General features: G+C 41.8%; 1 protein-coding gene across 1 annotated transcript; it reads left to right on the top strand.

Annotated features, from left to right (window-relative positions):
• Window positions 1-16,542: 16,542 nt before the first annotated feature.
• On the top strand, window positions 16,543-16,891 carry LOC137220982 (mpv17-like protein). The gene is given in 2 exon segments (XM_067730215.1): window positions 16,543-16,760; window positions 16,762-16,891. Coding segments are annotated over 2 exon segments (348 nt in total).
• Window positions 16,892-17,500: the final 609 nt, after the last annotated feature.

Here is a 17,500-nt window from a genome sequence, read left to right as displayed (position 1 = left end):
TCCATACAGATAGAAAGCTGTATGTGAAGTGTACCATGCGCAGCATGTAATAACCTCTTGAAAATTGTGAGCACTTGCTGTTATTATTATTATTATTACAGACAGTGTACAAGACACGTACAGACCTTTGCTGGAAAAAGCATCAACCCACAAAGGGCATAAAGAATGAGACATCTCTTTTCAAGAGCTGAAAAACAATATACAGTGATCTACTGTAACCAGGCAACCAGAAAGGTTTTTTTTTTCTTTTCCTCCTGTCCACCCCCTACCTCCACCTCACTTTTCACTTACAAGAAAATCACTAAGAAAACTAGCAGATTGAAAGGATTTAGTGAACTTTCATCAGCAGTAATTGCCAAGCCATGCCCTAGCCTCTGAACAGCTTCAGGCCCTCCTCTCTGCCTTGATTTCTATACTCATACAATAGCAAGAATAGCAGCCTGCCAGTCAGAGGACAGGGGGCTGGACTGAATGCTATCTTTCTGTTTGCTTCTCTTCATTTTGAGAAGCTTTTAAAATACCGAAAAAGAAAAAGAACAATCTAACAAGCCCCCATGTTGTTGTGTTTCTTTGTTTAATAAAATAAAAATTACAGAAAAGAGTTGGAAGACTCTTTGGCCAATCCTTCTTTCAACTGATAAATATGAATACGAATAGGTTTGATTCATATTTTTATACCCTATTTTTCTTCTATTCACATCCATGAATAGAAAATACGATTTTAGCTGTGTTTTTAAAATTTACATACCTGGTAGGATATAATATAGTTCTAAAACTTGCCCTTTTCATTAGGCATTATGGTTTTAGATTTATCTTTGTTGATACACGTAGCTTTAGTTTATCATTTTTATTCAGAGTAGTGTTTTAACATAGACATTTAAGAGATTTTATTTAGCCATTACTTTGCTAATGGACACTTCTTGGTTTTTAATTTTTTGCCGTCGTAAGTATGGTAGCAATGAGCAGCCTTGTATGTGACCCATATCTTTAGATCTCTTTCACACTAAAATCTATACCTCAAAGCCTAATGCATAAAACATTTAACTCATCAACACATATTTGTTACGCTTAGTTGGCATCAGAGTAAAACAACTGGACGAGAGAATCTTAATGAACAGCTCCAGACTTGCACAGGGACATGGTCTATAGCTTAAGGAGCTGTAAGTACAGTTAGAAGTAGATATATACACCCAGGAAAATATAGCTAATAATGCAAGGCAGGAGATGCTAAGTATCAAATGAGTACAGTCAGTGCTGTTAGAACTGAAAAGATACGAGTGTGAAGTAAGGTGATCAAGAAGCAGAATGTCATTCTAGATCTGGAAGGACTTCAAGGAGAATTTCAACAGGCAAAAGATATTCAAGTCAGGGTCAATGATGTAAGCAAGGTAAAGAGGTGGGAAGCACTATAAAGTCGAGGCTCCAGGTGAAGGAAGACACTAGAACTCCAGTTCACTCTCTCCACCCCAGGAGGAGTTACAAATCCAATTGGCCAGATTCAGGACAATGATAGGACCAGGCTTTGGTGGCAGGGAAGAACATTGGAATTTTTAAAAGCTGATGCAAAAAGCTGGGTGTGGCCCTCTCTTCTCCCTTTTCTCTCCATGTGGCTGGATGGGAAAGATAGGGATCACTTTGGCCTGAGGGGAGCCATCTTGGTTGCTTTTGGTCATGAGTATTTGGGTCCTCTGCCTCATTCACATTAGGTTTGGGACTGGTGCTAAGCTCTGAGTTTGGGCTTAGAGGATGAAAGAATCTCCTTATAGGCCTTGCACCTTAGCCCCGTTCCAGCCAAGTTTGCCAGACAGTGCTACAGATTAGGTAAACAAGTTGACAGAGAAATTTTGTGTAGAAGATAAATTGATTTGAAAAGGTAGGATTTGGGTCAGATTGTGATGGTCACTGAATGTCAGACTGTGGAGTTTTGACTGATTCCCAAGGACAGTTATGTTCCACTGAAGATTTTTGGGCAAAAGAGTGTGGGGTCAAGGGATGATCTAGGAAGACCAGTCTGAATTAGAGGGGAGTGAGTTAAGAGGCTATGGAAGAAACCCAAATGCGTGATGATCTGAAATTCTATTTCTGGAAGTGGCAAGGGAACTAGAAAAAATAAAAAGTAATGGCTGTGAGAATTTTCAAGACTTATTGAATAATTGGATATGGAAGAAGATGGAAAGAAGTATGATTGTGATGTTTTTAGTCTAGGTAACAGATAATTAGTCAGAAAAAATCAAGAAGGGGGGGACTTCCCTGGTGGTGCAGTGGTTAAGAATCCGCCTGCCAAAGCAGGGGACACGGGTTCGAGCCCTGGTCTGGGAAGATCCCACATGCCACGGAGCAACTAAGCCCACGCGCCGCAACTACTGAGCCTGCGCTCTAGAGCCTGGGCTCCATAACAAGAGAAGCCACCACAATGAGAAGACTGTGCACCACAACGAAGAGTAGCCTCCACTCGACGCAAATAGAGAAAGCATGCGCACAGCAAAGAAGACCCAGCGCAGCCAAAAATAAATAAATAATTGATTTTAAATAAAAAAGAAAGAAAAAAATCAAGAAGGGGATCTGGGATTGATTAATGTTGAATTTGAGCTACTCATATTTCAATCAGGTGATAACATCCTTTCGGCTGTAAGAACTGTGAGCCTGAGGCTCAGAAGAGAGGTGGGGAGACGTGGGGTCATAATGAAAGGAGACATGTCTGCACTGTTGCCTAGTCTTTCACGTAAGAATGGCTACACTCACTGAGTGCTGACTGTATATATTTCAGCCACCTTTCCAAGTCCTTTATGCGTACTGATTAATTTAATGCTTACAGTAACTGTAAGAGATAGGTACAATTGTTATTCCATTTTGCATATGAAGAATCTGGGGCTCAGGGAGTTCTAAGTACTTGGGCAAGGTCCCAAAGCTCTAGGAAAGTGATTGATCAGGTATACAAGCCCAGGTAGTCCGACCTGAGGATTTGCTCCTAACTACACTCTACTTCCTCAGTACTCAGACAGTCTTGTGCAATTGCACACAACACTGTTATAACCATTGGACAATTCACTGCTACTGAGTACCACTGTCTTTTCTGGATGATATTTAAAAGTAGGAAAACAATGATGGATGTTCACTAAACCTATGGTAGTAATCATTTCATGGTGTATGTAAGTCAAATCATTATGTGGTACACCTTAAACTTATACAGTGCTGTATGTCAATTATATCTCAATAAAACTGGGGGTGGGAAGCAGAAAAGCAAGAAAACTGAGTTATTTTAAAGATTACTCAAAGAAAATGATACCTTTTGATCTGTGCAAGTGATAAATGTTTGAAAGAGGCTTAAAGAAGTTATTTTGTAGGCATCATTTCTTCTTCTTGAAATAGCTGTTAAAAGCCCTCTTTCTCCCTGCAGGCTTGTGGTGGGAGAGATGGTGCCTTAGTGTGTATCCCGTATACCTGTATTTTCTGCCATGGTCTATTTATATGCTTATTAGACTGTGAGGCCCTGTAAGGCTGGGTACTTCCTGGCACCTTTTTAGAAGCTTAATCTAATGTTTTATTAAATAAAGGAATAAATAAATAACTGACCATTTATACATGTGTTATGACATATCCCAAACCTTGGATATGTGCCAGGGAAACGTTCCGACAGCTGATGGTATCCAAGCTGAGTTTTGAAGGATGAATTGGAGCTAGCTGGGAGGAGCTAGGGGAAAGGGTTTCTGAGCAGAGGGACTAGTTTATGCAAGAGAGAGCAAGGCATATTCAGGGAGCTGTCAGCAGTCAGTGTGGCTGGCAGAGAGGAGGCAAGGAGTGAGGCAGGACGTGAAAATGAAGAGACACACATGGGCCACGCTGCAAAAGCTCTCCGTACCGTAAGGAAGGAGTTTGGACTCTGTCCTGAGGGCAATGGAGAGCTGTTGAAAACATTTTTTTCCAGATTTATAAAAATTGAGGAATAACATACATATGGCAAAGTGCACAAACCTAAAGTTAGGGACCAGCCATTCTGGTTTCCCCAGGACAGGACTTTTAGTTTTAAAACCAGGTCAGTTCCAGGTAATCTGAGACAAGTTGGTCATCCCATCTAAAGTGTCAATTTTACAGATGTCTACACCATGGACCCTCCTCCTAGATCAAGCTCTAGGAGGCTTCTTCATGCCTCCTTATCAGTCAATTCTCCTCTCCTAAAGTAACCACTCTTCCAAAATCTCTCATAGACTAGTTTTGCCTCATTCTGAACTTTGTATCAATGGAATTATATAATGTGTATCCTTTTGAGTCTAGCTTTTTCACTCAACTTTATGCCTGTGAGATTCATCCTGGTTATTGCTATAGTTTGTCCCTTTTCATTGTTGTGCAATATTCCATTGGAAGAACATATCTCAATTTGTGTATCCATTCACCTGTTAATAGGCATTTACATTGAGTCCAGATTTTGGTGATTTTGAATAAAGCTGCTGTGAATATTCTTGTACACATCTTTGGTCAACATATGCACTCATTTCTGTTGGGTAAATACCCAAGCGTAGAGTTGTATGCGTAAGTTTGGCTTTAGTAGCAACCGCCAAGCTGTTTCCCAAAGATGTTGTGTCATTCTACATTTTCCAGCAACAGTTTTGAAAAGTCTTGTTTCTCCACATTCTCAACCACTCCTGGTATTGTTTATTCAGTGGGTGTGAAGTCATATCTCATGGTTTTAATTTGCATTTCCGTAATGACTAATGATGTTGAGAATCTTTTATTGGCCGTTCATATGCCTTTTGCTAAGTGTCTGATCAAATCCGATCTCTACAAAGCTGGATTGTTTGCTTTTTATTGTTATTAAGGAGTTATTTATATAGTCTGGACATAAATCCTTTGTGAGATATATGTATTGCAGATATTTTCTCCCAGTCTGTGTGACTTGCTTTTTCACTCTTTTTTTTTGCGGTACGCGGGCCTCTCACTGTTGTGACCTCTCCCGTTGCAGAGCGCAGGCTCAGCGGCCATGGCTCACGGGCCCAGCCGCTCCGCGGCATGTGGGATCCTCCCAGACCGGGGCACGAACCCGCGTCCCCTGCATCGGCAGGCGGACTCTCAACCACTGTGCCACCAGGGAAGCCCTCACTCTTCTTAATAGAGTTTTTTAAAAGCAAAAGTCAGGGTTTTAATTTTGAGATACAATTTATCATTTTTTTCCCAGTGGTGTTTTTTGTGCTTTATTTAAGAAATTATTGCTTGCATCCTTTACAATAGCCAAGATATGGAAACAACCTAAGTGTCCACTGACGAATGAAGAAAATTCATATATCTATGAATTTTATTGAGCCATAAAAAAATGAAATCTTGCCATTTGCAACAAACTTGCCATTTGGGTGGACCTGGAGGGCATTATGCTAAATGAAATGTCAGAGAAAGATAAATACTGTATGACCTCATTTTTATGTGGAGTCAGAAACAAAAACAAAACACCTAGCTCACAGATATAGAGAACAGATTGGTGGTTGCCAGAGACAGGGGATGGAAGGTGGGCAAAGTGAGTGATGAAGTCAAAAGGTACAAACCTTCAGTTATAAAATAAATAAGTCTTAGGGATATAGTGTACAGCATGATGACTATAGTTAGTAATACCGTATTGCATATTTGGAAGTTGCTAAGAGAATAAATCTTAAAAGTTCTCGTCACAAGAAAAAATTCTGTAACTATGTACGGTGACAGATTTAACTAGACTTACTGTGGTGATTATTTCACAATATATCAAATATCGAATTACGTTGTACATCTGAAACAAATATAATGTTGTAGGTCAATTATACTTCAATTTTAAAAATTAATGCTTAACGCATGGAGGTGAAGATATTTATTTTCATCTAGAAGTTTTATGTTTTCTCTTTTGCATGAAGATCTATGATCTATCTGAGACAAATTTTTGTTATGATATACAATAGGGGTTGAGAATCATTTTTTCCTCATATAAATATCATTTTTTTCCCACACAACTTGTTGGAATTCCCCATTGAATTATCTTGGAGCTTTTGTCAAAAATCAATTGACTATATAAGTGTGGGTCTCTTTATGGACTGTAATATGATCCATTGATCTATTAATCTATCTGTATGCCAATACCACACTGAATTGATGGCTGTAATTTTATAGTGAGTCTCAAAATCAGGTAACGTAAGTCTCCCAGATTTGTTCCTTTTGTTTTCAAAATTGTTAACTGTTCTATATTCTGTTCACATCTATGTAAATTTTTAAATTTTGGCAATTTCTATTTTTTTTAAAAGCTGCTGGTATTTTGATTGGGATTGCATTTCATCTGTGGATCAATTTGGGGAAAACTGACATCTTAACAACACTGAGTCTTTCAACCCATTAACTTGGCATATTCATCCAACCGTTTACTGAGGACTTAACATTTCTCTCAATAATGTTTTGTAGATTTTGGCATAGAGGTCTTGTGTAAGATTTACTCCTAGACGTTTTATTTTTTTATGCTACTATAAAATGACATTAAAATTTTTTTAAATTTTTAATTGTTTTTTTGCTAGTATGTACAAGTGATTGCTGTATGGTGACCTTGCATAGAGTGATATTGTTAAATTATTTATTAATTTTAATAGTTTTGCGATAGAGTCTTTCGAATTATTTATTTTTACACAATTATGTACTCTGTAAATAATGCTAGTTTTATTTCTTCCTTTCCAATCTTTGTACCTCCTTTATGCTAAGCTCACTGTACTAGCCTGGGCCTCCAGTATAATATTGAATGGTAATGGTGAAAGTGGACATTTTTGTCTTTTTGCTGAACTCAGGGAGGAGCGTGTAATATTTTGCTATCAAGTATAATGTATGCTGTAGAACATTTCCTTTTATATGCAGTTTGCTGAGATTTGTTTTTTAAATCAAGAACGGATGTTGAATTTTGTCACATTTTTTTCTACATCTATTGAGAGGATTTATAAGATTTTTCTCCCCTATTCTATTCGTATAGTGAAACACTGATTGATTTTTGAATGTTAAATCAAACTTACATTCCTGGCATATAGGCTTTATGTATTATCTTTTTTTATATATTGATGGATTTAATTTATTAAATTTTCTTTAGGTTTTTTTCCCTCTATGCTTATAAGTAAGACTGGTCTGTGATTTCCATTTCTTGAAATGTCATTCTCAGATGTTGGTATCACCTGATGAAAGTAATGCTGGTTTTATAAAATGAGTTGGGAATTATTCATTGTTTTTCTTCTTTTTCCTGGAAGAGTTTGTGTAAGATTAGTATTATTTCTTCCAAAAATATCTGGAAGAATTAGAATATCTGGAAGCTATTAAAATATCTGGAAGCTATTAGAGCCTGGAGTTTTCCATATAGGAATGTTTTAAATTAGAAATCCAAATTATTTCATAGATACGGGAAGATTCTACTTATCTTTGTTTTAATTTTAGGGAATTGTGCTTTTCAAGAACTTGTTCATTTCATCCAAATTGTTAAATTTATTGGCATAAAGATGTATACTTAAAACCAAATATATCAGTACTTACTAGTAATTATAAATAAATACTGAATGAAAGACAAAGACTTTCAACATTTATGAAAAACTTTAAAAACCAATTAAATGCTGTTTCTAAAAGACAAACTTTACATATAAGGATTGAAAGGGAAAAAAAGCTCTATTTTCTTTACGTACTAAACACTTCTGGCCACACCATGTATGGGTTTTACCCCACACCGACCAATTCTCCAACAGCAGCTTCATGTCCTAAAATTCAATTCAATTCTGACTCTATGTACCTAGAGTTAGCATCAGATGCCCCAGATTAAGGACTCAGTTCCATGGGACTGCACCCACTTCAGATGCCAATCACAAGTAGTCCCCAGGTTACCCACACTTCCGTCCAAATTGGCTACAAATTGGGGGTTCCCACGACACCCTCCCAGGTTCAATAATTTGCTATAACGGCTCATAGAATTCAGGGAAATACTTATATGTACCAGTGTATTATATAGTATAAAGGATATGATAAAGGATACAGTTGAACAGTCAGACCAACAGGTACATAGAGTGAGTGCAGGAGCTTCTGTCCCCATGGAGTTGGGATGTGCCACCCTCCCAGCACATGGATGTATTCATCAACCCCAGAAACTCTCCAAACCCCATACTTCAGGGATTTTTATTGAGGCTTCACCACATAGGCATTATTAACTCAATCTCCAGCCTCTCTCCCCTCCCATGAGGATGGGTGTTGGGGCTGAAAGTTCCAAGGTTCTAAGCATGGTTTGGTCTTTCTGGTGACCAGTCCCCATCTAGGAGTCCAACAAGAGTCATATTATTAAAACAAAACATTCCTATTACCCAGGAAATTCCAAGGGATTTAGGAGGTCTGTGTTAGGGTCTGGAGTAAAAGATCAAATATTAGAATAAGAGGTGCTCCTAGCACTCCTATGACTCAGAAGATTACAAGGGTTTTAGGAGCAATGTGTCAGAAACCAGGGGCAGAGATATATGCATATACATATATATATTCATACACATATACAGCTACATATACCCATATACATATTCATACACATATACATGTACATATGCTCATATACATATTCATACACATATACAGGTACATATACACATTATGTATTCATACACATACACATATACAGGTACACATATACATATTCATACACATATACAGGTACATATACACATTACGTATTCATACACATATACATGTACATATACACATATACATACTCATATACACATACAGGTATATATACACATATACCTATACATACACATATTCATATACACTTATATATATAAGTGTATATGAATATACATATTCATATACACTTATATATATATATTTATATATATATTTATATATATATAAATATATATATATATTTATTATTTCACAAGGATATAGAAAGGTTGAAAGAAAAAAGGTGGAAAAAGATACACTATATAAACCAAAGACTAGTATGGGTATCTTAACTTCAACCAAAAAAAGACCAGTCAAAAAGTATTACTACATATAGAGTGCTGAAAAGATTAATAAAATTAATCTCTCTACTTAGACTAATGCAGTAAAAGAGAAAACATAAATTTTCATTATGACAAAAGGGTCAATTGAACAGAAAAATTCTAAATTGTATGAACTTAGTAACAGCTTTAAGATATGTAAAGCAAAATTTGACAGACTAAAAGGAGAAATAAACAAATACAAAATCATAACTGAAAATTTTAACATAACTCAGTAACTGACAGAGCAAGTAGACAAAAAAACCATTAAGGAAATAGAAGCTTGAAATATGGTTAGACAACTTTACCTAATTGAAAACTGCAACAAACAACTTCAGAACACATTCTTTTCAAGTACATATGAAACATTTACTAAATACTACCACATATTGGGCATTAAAGTAGAAAGATGATATTATAGATCTAATAGACATTAAAAGAAGATGAGTGTGTTATGAACAATTTTATGCCAATAAATATGACAATTTAGAAGACTTTTTTAAAAACGGAGTAATATGGCCAGACTTTCATTTCAGAAAGATTGCTCTGGCTGCAGTGTGGAAAATGGGCTAGATTGGCAGCAAGACCAGAGGCAGTGAGGACGTTAGAAGCCTATTGCAATAATCTAGGCAGCGACAATAATGACCTAGATAAGGAAGCAGTGGTAGGGAGACTGAGAAGGGATCCAATGAAAGAGCAAGTAAGATAGGAAAGCCGAGGGTCAGTGATTATGTGACACTGCAAAACACTGATTCAAAAAATATTTACTGAGTGCCTACTAGATGCCAGGCACTAGTCAGCCAGACAGATATGGTCCCTTAGTGATGTAGCTTACCTATGACTGGTATCAGAGCTGGAAGTTGTACCTACGTGTCTTAACTCCAGATCCAAGCCTAGTACGCTTTCCACCAGATACAAGAGCCCAGACCTCCCCTCTGTCATATGATTCACTTTGTCTGTTACATCTGAGGCCAGTATGACTATCCTTGCGTCTGCCTTCTTGAGCCATCACAATGGCCAGGTTCTTCCAGGCAGCTTATTGATTTAAAAACTTTATAAGAATAGACTGAACCCTCATAAATTTTCTTGGTTTGGCTCAAAGTTACATTCTCTAGGAGATGGCTATTCCAAAAATCAATATGCTTTCCTTTTAAAATGGAGCCCGGCTCTTTGTCATAGTGGCATTTGCAATCTCCTGGGCGTTAGCACCTACTTCCTGGGATAGGGCCAGCCTAGGTTTGGTGAAAATAGCTTCCTCCAGCCACTTCAATCACCTTTGTCAAAAGCAAAGGATGTGGGGAGCCTGACACCCTGAATTCATCTGGTTTGATTTTAGCTCCTCTTCTAACTATAGAACTGTAGAACACTGGAGCTGGAAGAAATTGCAGAAAACATTTAATCCAACCCACACATTTTAGAGAGCAAGAAATCAAGGCTCACAGAAGTAGAATGACTTGAAAAGTCCCACAGCCACTTTTAGATGAACCCAGGACTAGAATCCTTGTCTTTCCAGTGCTTTTTCCTCTAATACCACACATCTGTGCCATAGCATTGAGTCAGGGATCTATTCTTACTTGCTTTATATTTTGGAAAAATAAAACTTCAGTTTTTGCTCCAAAGGACCATTTCTAATTCAAATCCCCTTCTGTATTCACGTCCTGTGTTGGCTCTTCCCCATTGTGTCTGGCTGAAGGGAGGCTAGAACCTGTGCCAGGCAAAGGAGAAGCAGGTACTAGTTCAGGTGATTTCAAGGACCCAGGGAAAAGCCTTCTTCTTCTCACCTGCTTTAGGTATCTAAAATTTCTAAAAGATAAAACTTTTCATTATACAAGGAGAGCTAAGGCCCATGGTGCAAATATCCCAGGAAGGAAAACACAATGGCTTCAGCTGACACTGAATCGCAAATAACTGACATTGGATCCCTTCCTGAAGCACTTTATAGTCAGACTGAAATACGGTGCAAAAGGGCACTAGGATCCTTCAAAAGGATGGAGAGAAGTTCACTGTACTAGAAGAAAGGAATGGAAGGGGTGTGTATGCGTGTGTGTGTGTGTGTGTGTGTGTGTGTACGTGCATGCAGGTATTATAGGGGTGGAACTAGGAGCTTTCAAAGACAAATCCGTCTACAATGACAACCTATATATCACACCTTGGCCCTGTCTTGACCCTGTCTGTCAGTCTGAGGTGCCTGCATCCTCATCCTGGACCTGCACGTCTAAACACTTCCATCCCAGGAGCAGCAAGGAACGTGGGGAGCAGAATGGCTTCAAGCCAGTGAGCACCTAGGCGGCTGTGCACCACAGATGAATCCCCAGACTAACAGCAACTAAGCCTTGTGATTCATTCTTTGTTATAGGAGTTGTCGTGAAAATTCTCTGTGCAAGAATTTTTAGTATGAGACAGTACATACTAGCACTCTGTATGATGCTGTAATGGTGGATATACGTCACCATACATTTATCCAAACCCACAAATGGGCACCACCAAGAGTGAGGCGTAATATAAACTATGGACTCTGGGTGACTACGATGTGTCAGGGTAGGTTCCTCACTTGCTACAAATGGACCACTCTGGTGGAGGATGTTGTTAATGGAGGAGGCTGTACGTGTGGGGGAAATCTCCGTACCTTCCACTCAACTTTGCTGTAAACCTAAAACAGTTCTGAAAGATAAAGTCTATTAAAAAAGAATTTTCAGTTCACGGTTGCCTGGTGGGTTGGCTGGGAATTCCTGCAGGTGGTACAAAGCAGAGGTAGCAGGTGGAGTGAATGAGGCTCAGATGGGAACCATGGGCTCTACCATCTCTGCCTCTCACTGTGTGGCCTTGACCTCTGTTTCCTGGATTATAAAATGAGGAAGATGGGCTTGGGGATCCACAGCTGCATTCTGATTTTATGGTCTTCATTAAAGATACTTTTCCAGGTTCTATCTTCTTGAAAGAACTGTGCCTTGAAATAAAGGGATAACTAGGCACACAGAAAAGACCCCGCTTTCTCAATGGAGGCCCTCAGGGCTCCATCTGGTTTTGTTGGCCAGGTCCAGAAGTATTGCCATTGATCCAGCTAAGGTTTTGTCTTCATCCAAGGGGGCCTCTGTGCTCTGGGTTCTACTCAGAGTAGGTGCTGGGGCTGCTCATGGGGGGCACAGAATCTCTTCTGCACGTCCCACAGCAAGCTGGCCTCTCACCCAGGAGGATCACGGTCTTCCTGGGAGGAGCTTCAGCCACGAGCCCAAGCCCAGGAACCTGACAGCGGGGTCGGTTTGCTGACATTCAGGCCAGAAGGTCATTCCTCCTCGGGCCTGTTTGGTTCTTCTTCCTCCCTTCCCTTCCCAGGATGCCACCGTTGGGCCAGCAGGAGCTTCAGAGATGTGCTAATCTTTCTCTTGAAGTCCCTGGCAGACACTGAGCCTACCCAAAGCAGAATGTTATTTTTAACATCAGCCGGCAGTTCCCGAGTCTCTCACCCTGGGACTCATGCTTGCACTCCAGCCCCTCGTCAGGGCCTCGGTCTCGACTCCCTTTAAATTCAGATAAGCGTTTGCAGGGCTCACCTACCACGCCTGTTTGGTAGCAGCAGGAGTTAAAGAACTCTGGCAGCTTCTAAGCCTTTAATCAGTGAAAGCATTTGATGGAATCAAGCAAGTTTTCAAGGTTTCGCTCCTGTTCATCTAGCAAAACACCAAACCCCAGCCCTCGATTCAGGACTGCAGGCAGGCCTGGCTGTCTGTACCCTGACTTGCTGCCTGTTGCCTCGCTGCAGGGACAAGCCCATCCAGTTAGCGCTCCTTGTAATTGGAGGAGTAACTTATTTCCCTTGGTCTCTTTCCATTCCACCCACCGCCCACACCTTTCTTTTCCTTCGAAGTGTTTTCATACCTTCTTCTCCTCTTCGGAGTTCAGCAACCTTCCCCCGACTCTTTCTGCACTGCCCAAAGCACACACCTGTGGGCTGGTCCTGGGATATATGAGATGAGTGATAGAGATTCAAGGAGTTCCAGTCAGACCAGCGTATTACAAGCCCCCACCCTCCCCCCAACACACAGTGCTTCCATCCTTCTGGGTTAACCCTGGAAATGGCCTTGGCAGGGTGGGTACTAGGCCAGTGACTGAGTCTTTAGATGAAGGGCTGCCCAGGTTCTTTGCTCTCCCCTCTGAGAGAATTTCCCACAGAAGCAGGGAACCAGGTTGAGGATAGGCTACACAATTTTTCCTGGGTCTTTTCTGGAAATCTGTTGGTGGCTGGTTGTTGGAAAGGATCTAATTACATGGAAAAAAGCAGCTGCATCTAGAGTTGGGGGCAGTGGTTTCATGTACATAAAAATGAGAAGAGCAATTCCACGGCAAGGAAGCATTGCCCTTCCAGGGAGCTGGCTATGCCCCAGAGTTCTTCCAGTGCCTGCTGTGTGCTGGGCAGCAAGATGGGGCCTGGGCCTTGCTGAGAGTGCTAGGCCCTTGGTGGTCCAGCCCTGGGCATTCAATGACTCAGTGGAGAAGGGGCCCAGGGTTTCCATTTGATCACTTTCTTCCCTAGTCTTTTCTGCGTCATGGGAAAGACAAAGCCTATGGCAAAAAGTTCAGGAGATGAAAATCCATTCAGAAAGGAGCCCATAGGGTGTGTGAGAGTGTGTGTGTGTGTGTGTGTGTGTGTGTGTGTGTGTGTTGTGTATGTGTGCCTGTTGGGGAATACTTGTAACATAGATGGCTTTCATTTCAGGACAATGGAATATAGCAAAAATGCTCTCTTTACGCTCATACACGGACACACCCATGAATGCTCACTCTATATACATTCCCTGCAAAGGAAATGTTCTTCTTTCTGCTGTGTGTCCATCCAGTGGGGTCTTCCAGCACGCTAATTCAATATCTTAATTGTTTTAAGATCCAGGAAAAGGCTCAGATATACCCTCGGGAGCACGAGAGGATGCAGAGGAGCTGGCAGCAGCTTCCTCCCCTCCATGTCTGCTCCCTCAAAGGCCTCCAAGGAGTCATGAAAGAGAAGAGCATGAGGCAGTCTGAGGAGCCGAGAGCTGGATGCAGAGTTCATCCTGGGGTCAGGGTCGCCAAGCTAAGCAGCTGAAGCTCTGCCTGGAAGGAGAGGCTGAGTCAAAAGCTGAGGGTCAAGGTGAGAGGGTGGTGGGGAGAGGGACAGCTGTGGCTGGTTTACTTCTCAGGAGAAAGTCCTGCAGGTGGGGCATATCTTCAGAAATGGTCCTCTGCATAACCGTCATCCACTCTCCGCTTCTACATGGCATTCTGAATCTCCCCTCCCGCCTCTGCCACACTGCAGCAAAATGGCTGTCAGGAAATCAATCATTTCCAACCTAGTGCAAATTTAAGCCAATGTATTCTCTCTCCCAGGGTCATTTGCATTGTAAGCCTTAGCCCTGATTGCTAAATAAAAGCCTTTTCTCCTTATAAAGGACGGTCACACATCAACCCACTGATAGGAGAGAAATTTTAGGGGCAAGAGACCTTATGGACTTTGGAACTTTAGTTCCTTCCAGCTCCAGTCCTGCTCTGGAGAACAGGAGGCTGCTTCCAAGGTCTGACCTTCCAAGTTGGAAACCTCTCCTCCACTTGCCTTCAGTAGTACCTGAAATTCTCACTATTTGTCTCTTAAGGTTAAAGCATTTCCCTGCAAAGCCAAGTTTCCTCAACCGTTGTCTAGGATGGGGGCAATACAGTGACTGCACAAGGGACAATCATATTCATTTCCACATCATGGTGACATCTCAGACCTGGACATAACACAGAACAGTTCATTTTGATGTCCAGAAGAGGAAAGAAGCACGATGTGGTAGAAAGAGGTCTAAATTTAAAGTCAGGAGACCTGAGTCCATTAATAGCTACGTGGTCTTAAACAGCTTATGTTTTATATCCTCATCTGAGAAATGAAATGCAAACCGTTTTTCATGGAATGGTTGTGAGGGTCAAAAGAGGGAGTTCATGTGAAAGAACTTTTAAAGTTGTAAGTCCTATAAAAATGTAAGTTTTTGTGATATTTGAATTAGTGAGACATAACTCCGTCCTTTTGCTGATGGGTCCCTCCAAGGCACTGGGCCTGCAATTCAGGTTCCTGCCACTAGAGGGACAGTGTTGTCTATTATTAGCCTGCAGAAACCAAGCATTGTACTTAGGCACTTCATTCCTATGCACCACAGCAGTTACCTGGAGGTCTCTGTGCATGCTGGGACCCCGGGCTTGGATAACAGCCCCTTGACAATAAATGTGAACTTTATTTGCTTTACATCAGGACCTGGAACTAAGTCTGTACTTCTTTGTAGATGCTTCTAGTCCCTGAAAGTAGTAAAGGAGCCCAAGAGTAACTGTCTTTAATAAATCAAGTCATGGACACTGCCTGATATTATTTTGATAAACTGAGTTGCCTCACAGCCTGAAAATGAGGGTACTGGTTCTATCTTTCTCTTGGTTTCACAAAGCCAGACTTTTCCATCTTAGGTGAGCATGTAATAAGTGAGACTTTCTTTAAGCTTTATTGAGGGGATCCCAAATGGTCCAGTCTGTGGTGGTTAGTCCCAAAATGCACCATCACAGGTCACTTCATCCTCTACTAGGCAACATTTGCATCTCATTTAGACAATTGTTAATGTGGTACAGGCTGTAAGCCCTGAAACCCATCTCTCAGGGAATTTGGCTTTAACCGTAGAACATGAGGAACAGCTTTCCAGCCAATCAGTTGGATGCAGGGCTCATAAAACTTGAGGGTGGCCAGAATTACAAGGTCAGAGACCAACACAGAGATACATGCAGGAGACATTCCAGCTTCTCCTTCCTCCAGCTGTGCACTAGCCAGCAGACTAGACAACTCAGTGATTTTTTCACCCCATTCTCCGTGTTCCTTCTTTACTTTGTCTCTATGCTACACTGTCTCCAGAGAGTTGGGGGTGAGGCTGTCAGTTTTCCCATAGTATTATTCCTGCCTGAGTGCTGGAGACTGAAGCACTGGGCTCCTGAACCCTGAGCAAAAGCTTAACTCATGTTAGAGCGGCAACCAATGTTAATTTTCTAAAAGATGTCCCATGGGTCAGGAGCTACATGGAAACCTGGGATCTGTAGGGCTGAGCCACTAAGCTAGGAACACTCCACCTTGCTCCTACATTTCTAATTCATGTCAGTAGAGCAGAGGTAGAGACCCTTTTCAGAGAGGAGGAGTAGTAGTAGTGCTTTGCCCCCAGTACTTTTTGGAACAGAGAAGACCCAATACCTGTCTGTATTTGGCTCCAGGCTGTGTGTCACTTCTTAATGGAACTCCTCAAGTCTCTCTCTATAAGCTTCCAGGGGGGGAAGCGTCATCATGTCAATAGCTTGAAATTGGCCATGATCAGGTATTTATACCACAGAAATTGGCAAGCACGACAAACCAGTGTCCTTTTTTGTCCCAGATGGCTGGTTATTAAACATTTTCCAGCACACTCCTGCACAAGGCCATCAGGCAAGGTGCAGCAGATAACACTAGCTGTTTGTCCATACTTATTCTTAAATAAGCTCTGCCCTTAAAACACAACCACTGCGGCGCCCAGTGGTTGGAGGCATGGCGGGCTGGTGGCGGGCGCTCCTGTGCACCGCCCGGTGCTACCCTTGGCCCACGAACTTGCTGCTCTACGCCGCGCTCTTCTCAGCTGGCGAAGCACTGCAGCAGTGGCCGCGGGGAGGCCCTGCCGACCGGCGGCACACACAGCGCATGGCCACCGTGGCCGTGGCCTTCCACGCGAACTTCAACTACGTGCGGCTGCGCCTGACGGAGCATGCGCACCGTCCTGGCCAAGGTGCTGTGCGACCAGGCGCTCAGCGGGCCGGTGTACGTCTCTGCCTTCTACTTCGGTATGAGTATTCTCCAGCAAAAGGCTGACATATTTTGGGACCTGAGACAGAAATTCTAGAATACATATAAGAGTGGTCTGATGTACTGGCCTTTTGTACAGGCAGCTGTTCTGTCTTAAGCTGGGCACAGTCCAAACCTTTACCTACTTTGGCCCAAGGCCCATAAAACTGTATTTTCTTGGAGATGGTTATGACTTGTAGGCATTGATGCCCCTGGCCCAACTTGCACATACGCTCTGAAAACCATCTCGTCACACCTCTCCCCAGCTTCCCTGGTGGCAGGGTGGTTAAGAATCCACCTGCTAATGCAGGGGACACGGGTTCGAGCCCTGGTCCGGAAAGATCCCACATGCTGTGGAGCAGCTAAGCCCATGTGCCACAACTACTGAGCCTGTGCTATAGAGCCCGCAAGTCACAACTACTGAAGCCCGTGCACCTAGAGCCCGTGCTCCGCAACAAGAGAAGCCACCGCAATGAGAAGCCCGCGCACTGCAATGAAGAGTATCCCCCACTCGCCGCAACTAGAGAAAGCCCACACACAGCAACCAAGATTCAACACAGCCAAAAATAAAATAAATTAAATAAATAAATTAAAAAAAGAATTGGGTGGAGGGAATTCCCTGCAGTCCAGTGGTTAGAACTCCATGCTTCCACTGCAGGGGCCCGGG

This window comes from Pseudorca crassidens, chromosome 3, assembly GCF_039906515.1.
Source record: "Pseudorca crassidens isolate mPseCra1 chromosome 3, mPseCra1.hap1, whole genome shotgun sequence".
NCBI lineage: Eukaryota > Metazoa > Chordata > Mammalia > Artiodactyla > Delphinidae > Pseudorca > Pseudorca crassidens.
Note: the sequence above shows the minus strand (reverse complement) of the source record. Positions and strands in the feature narration are given on the sequence as shown.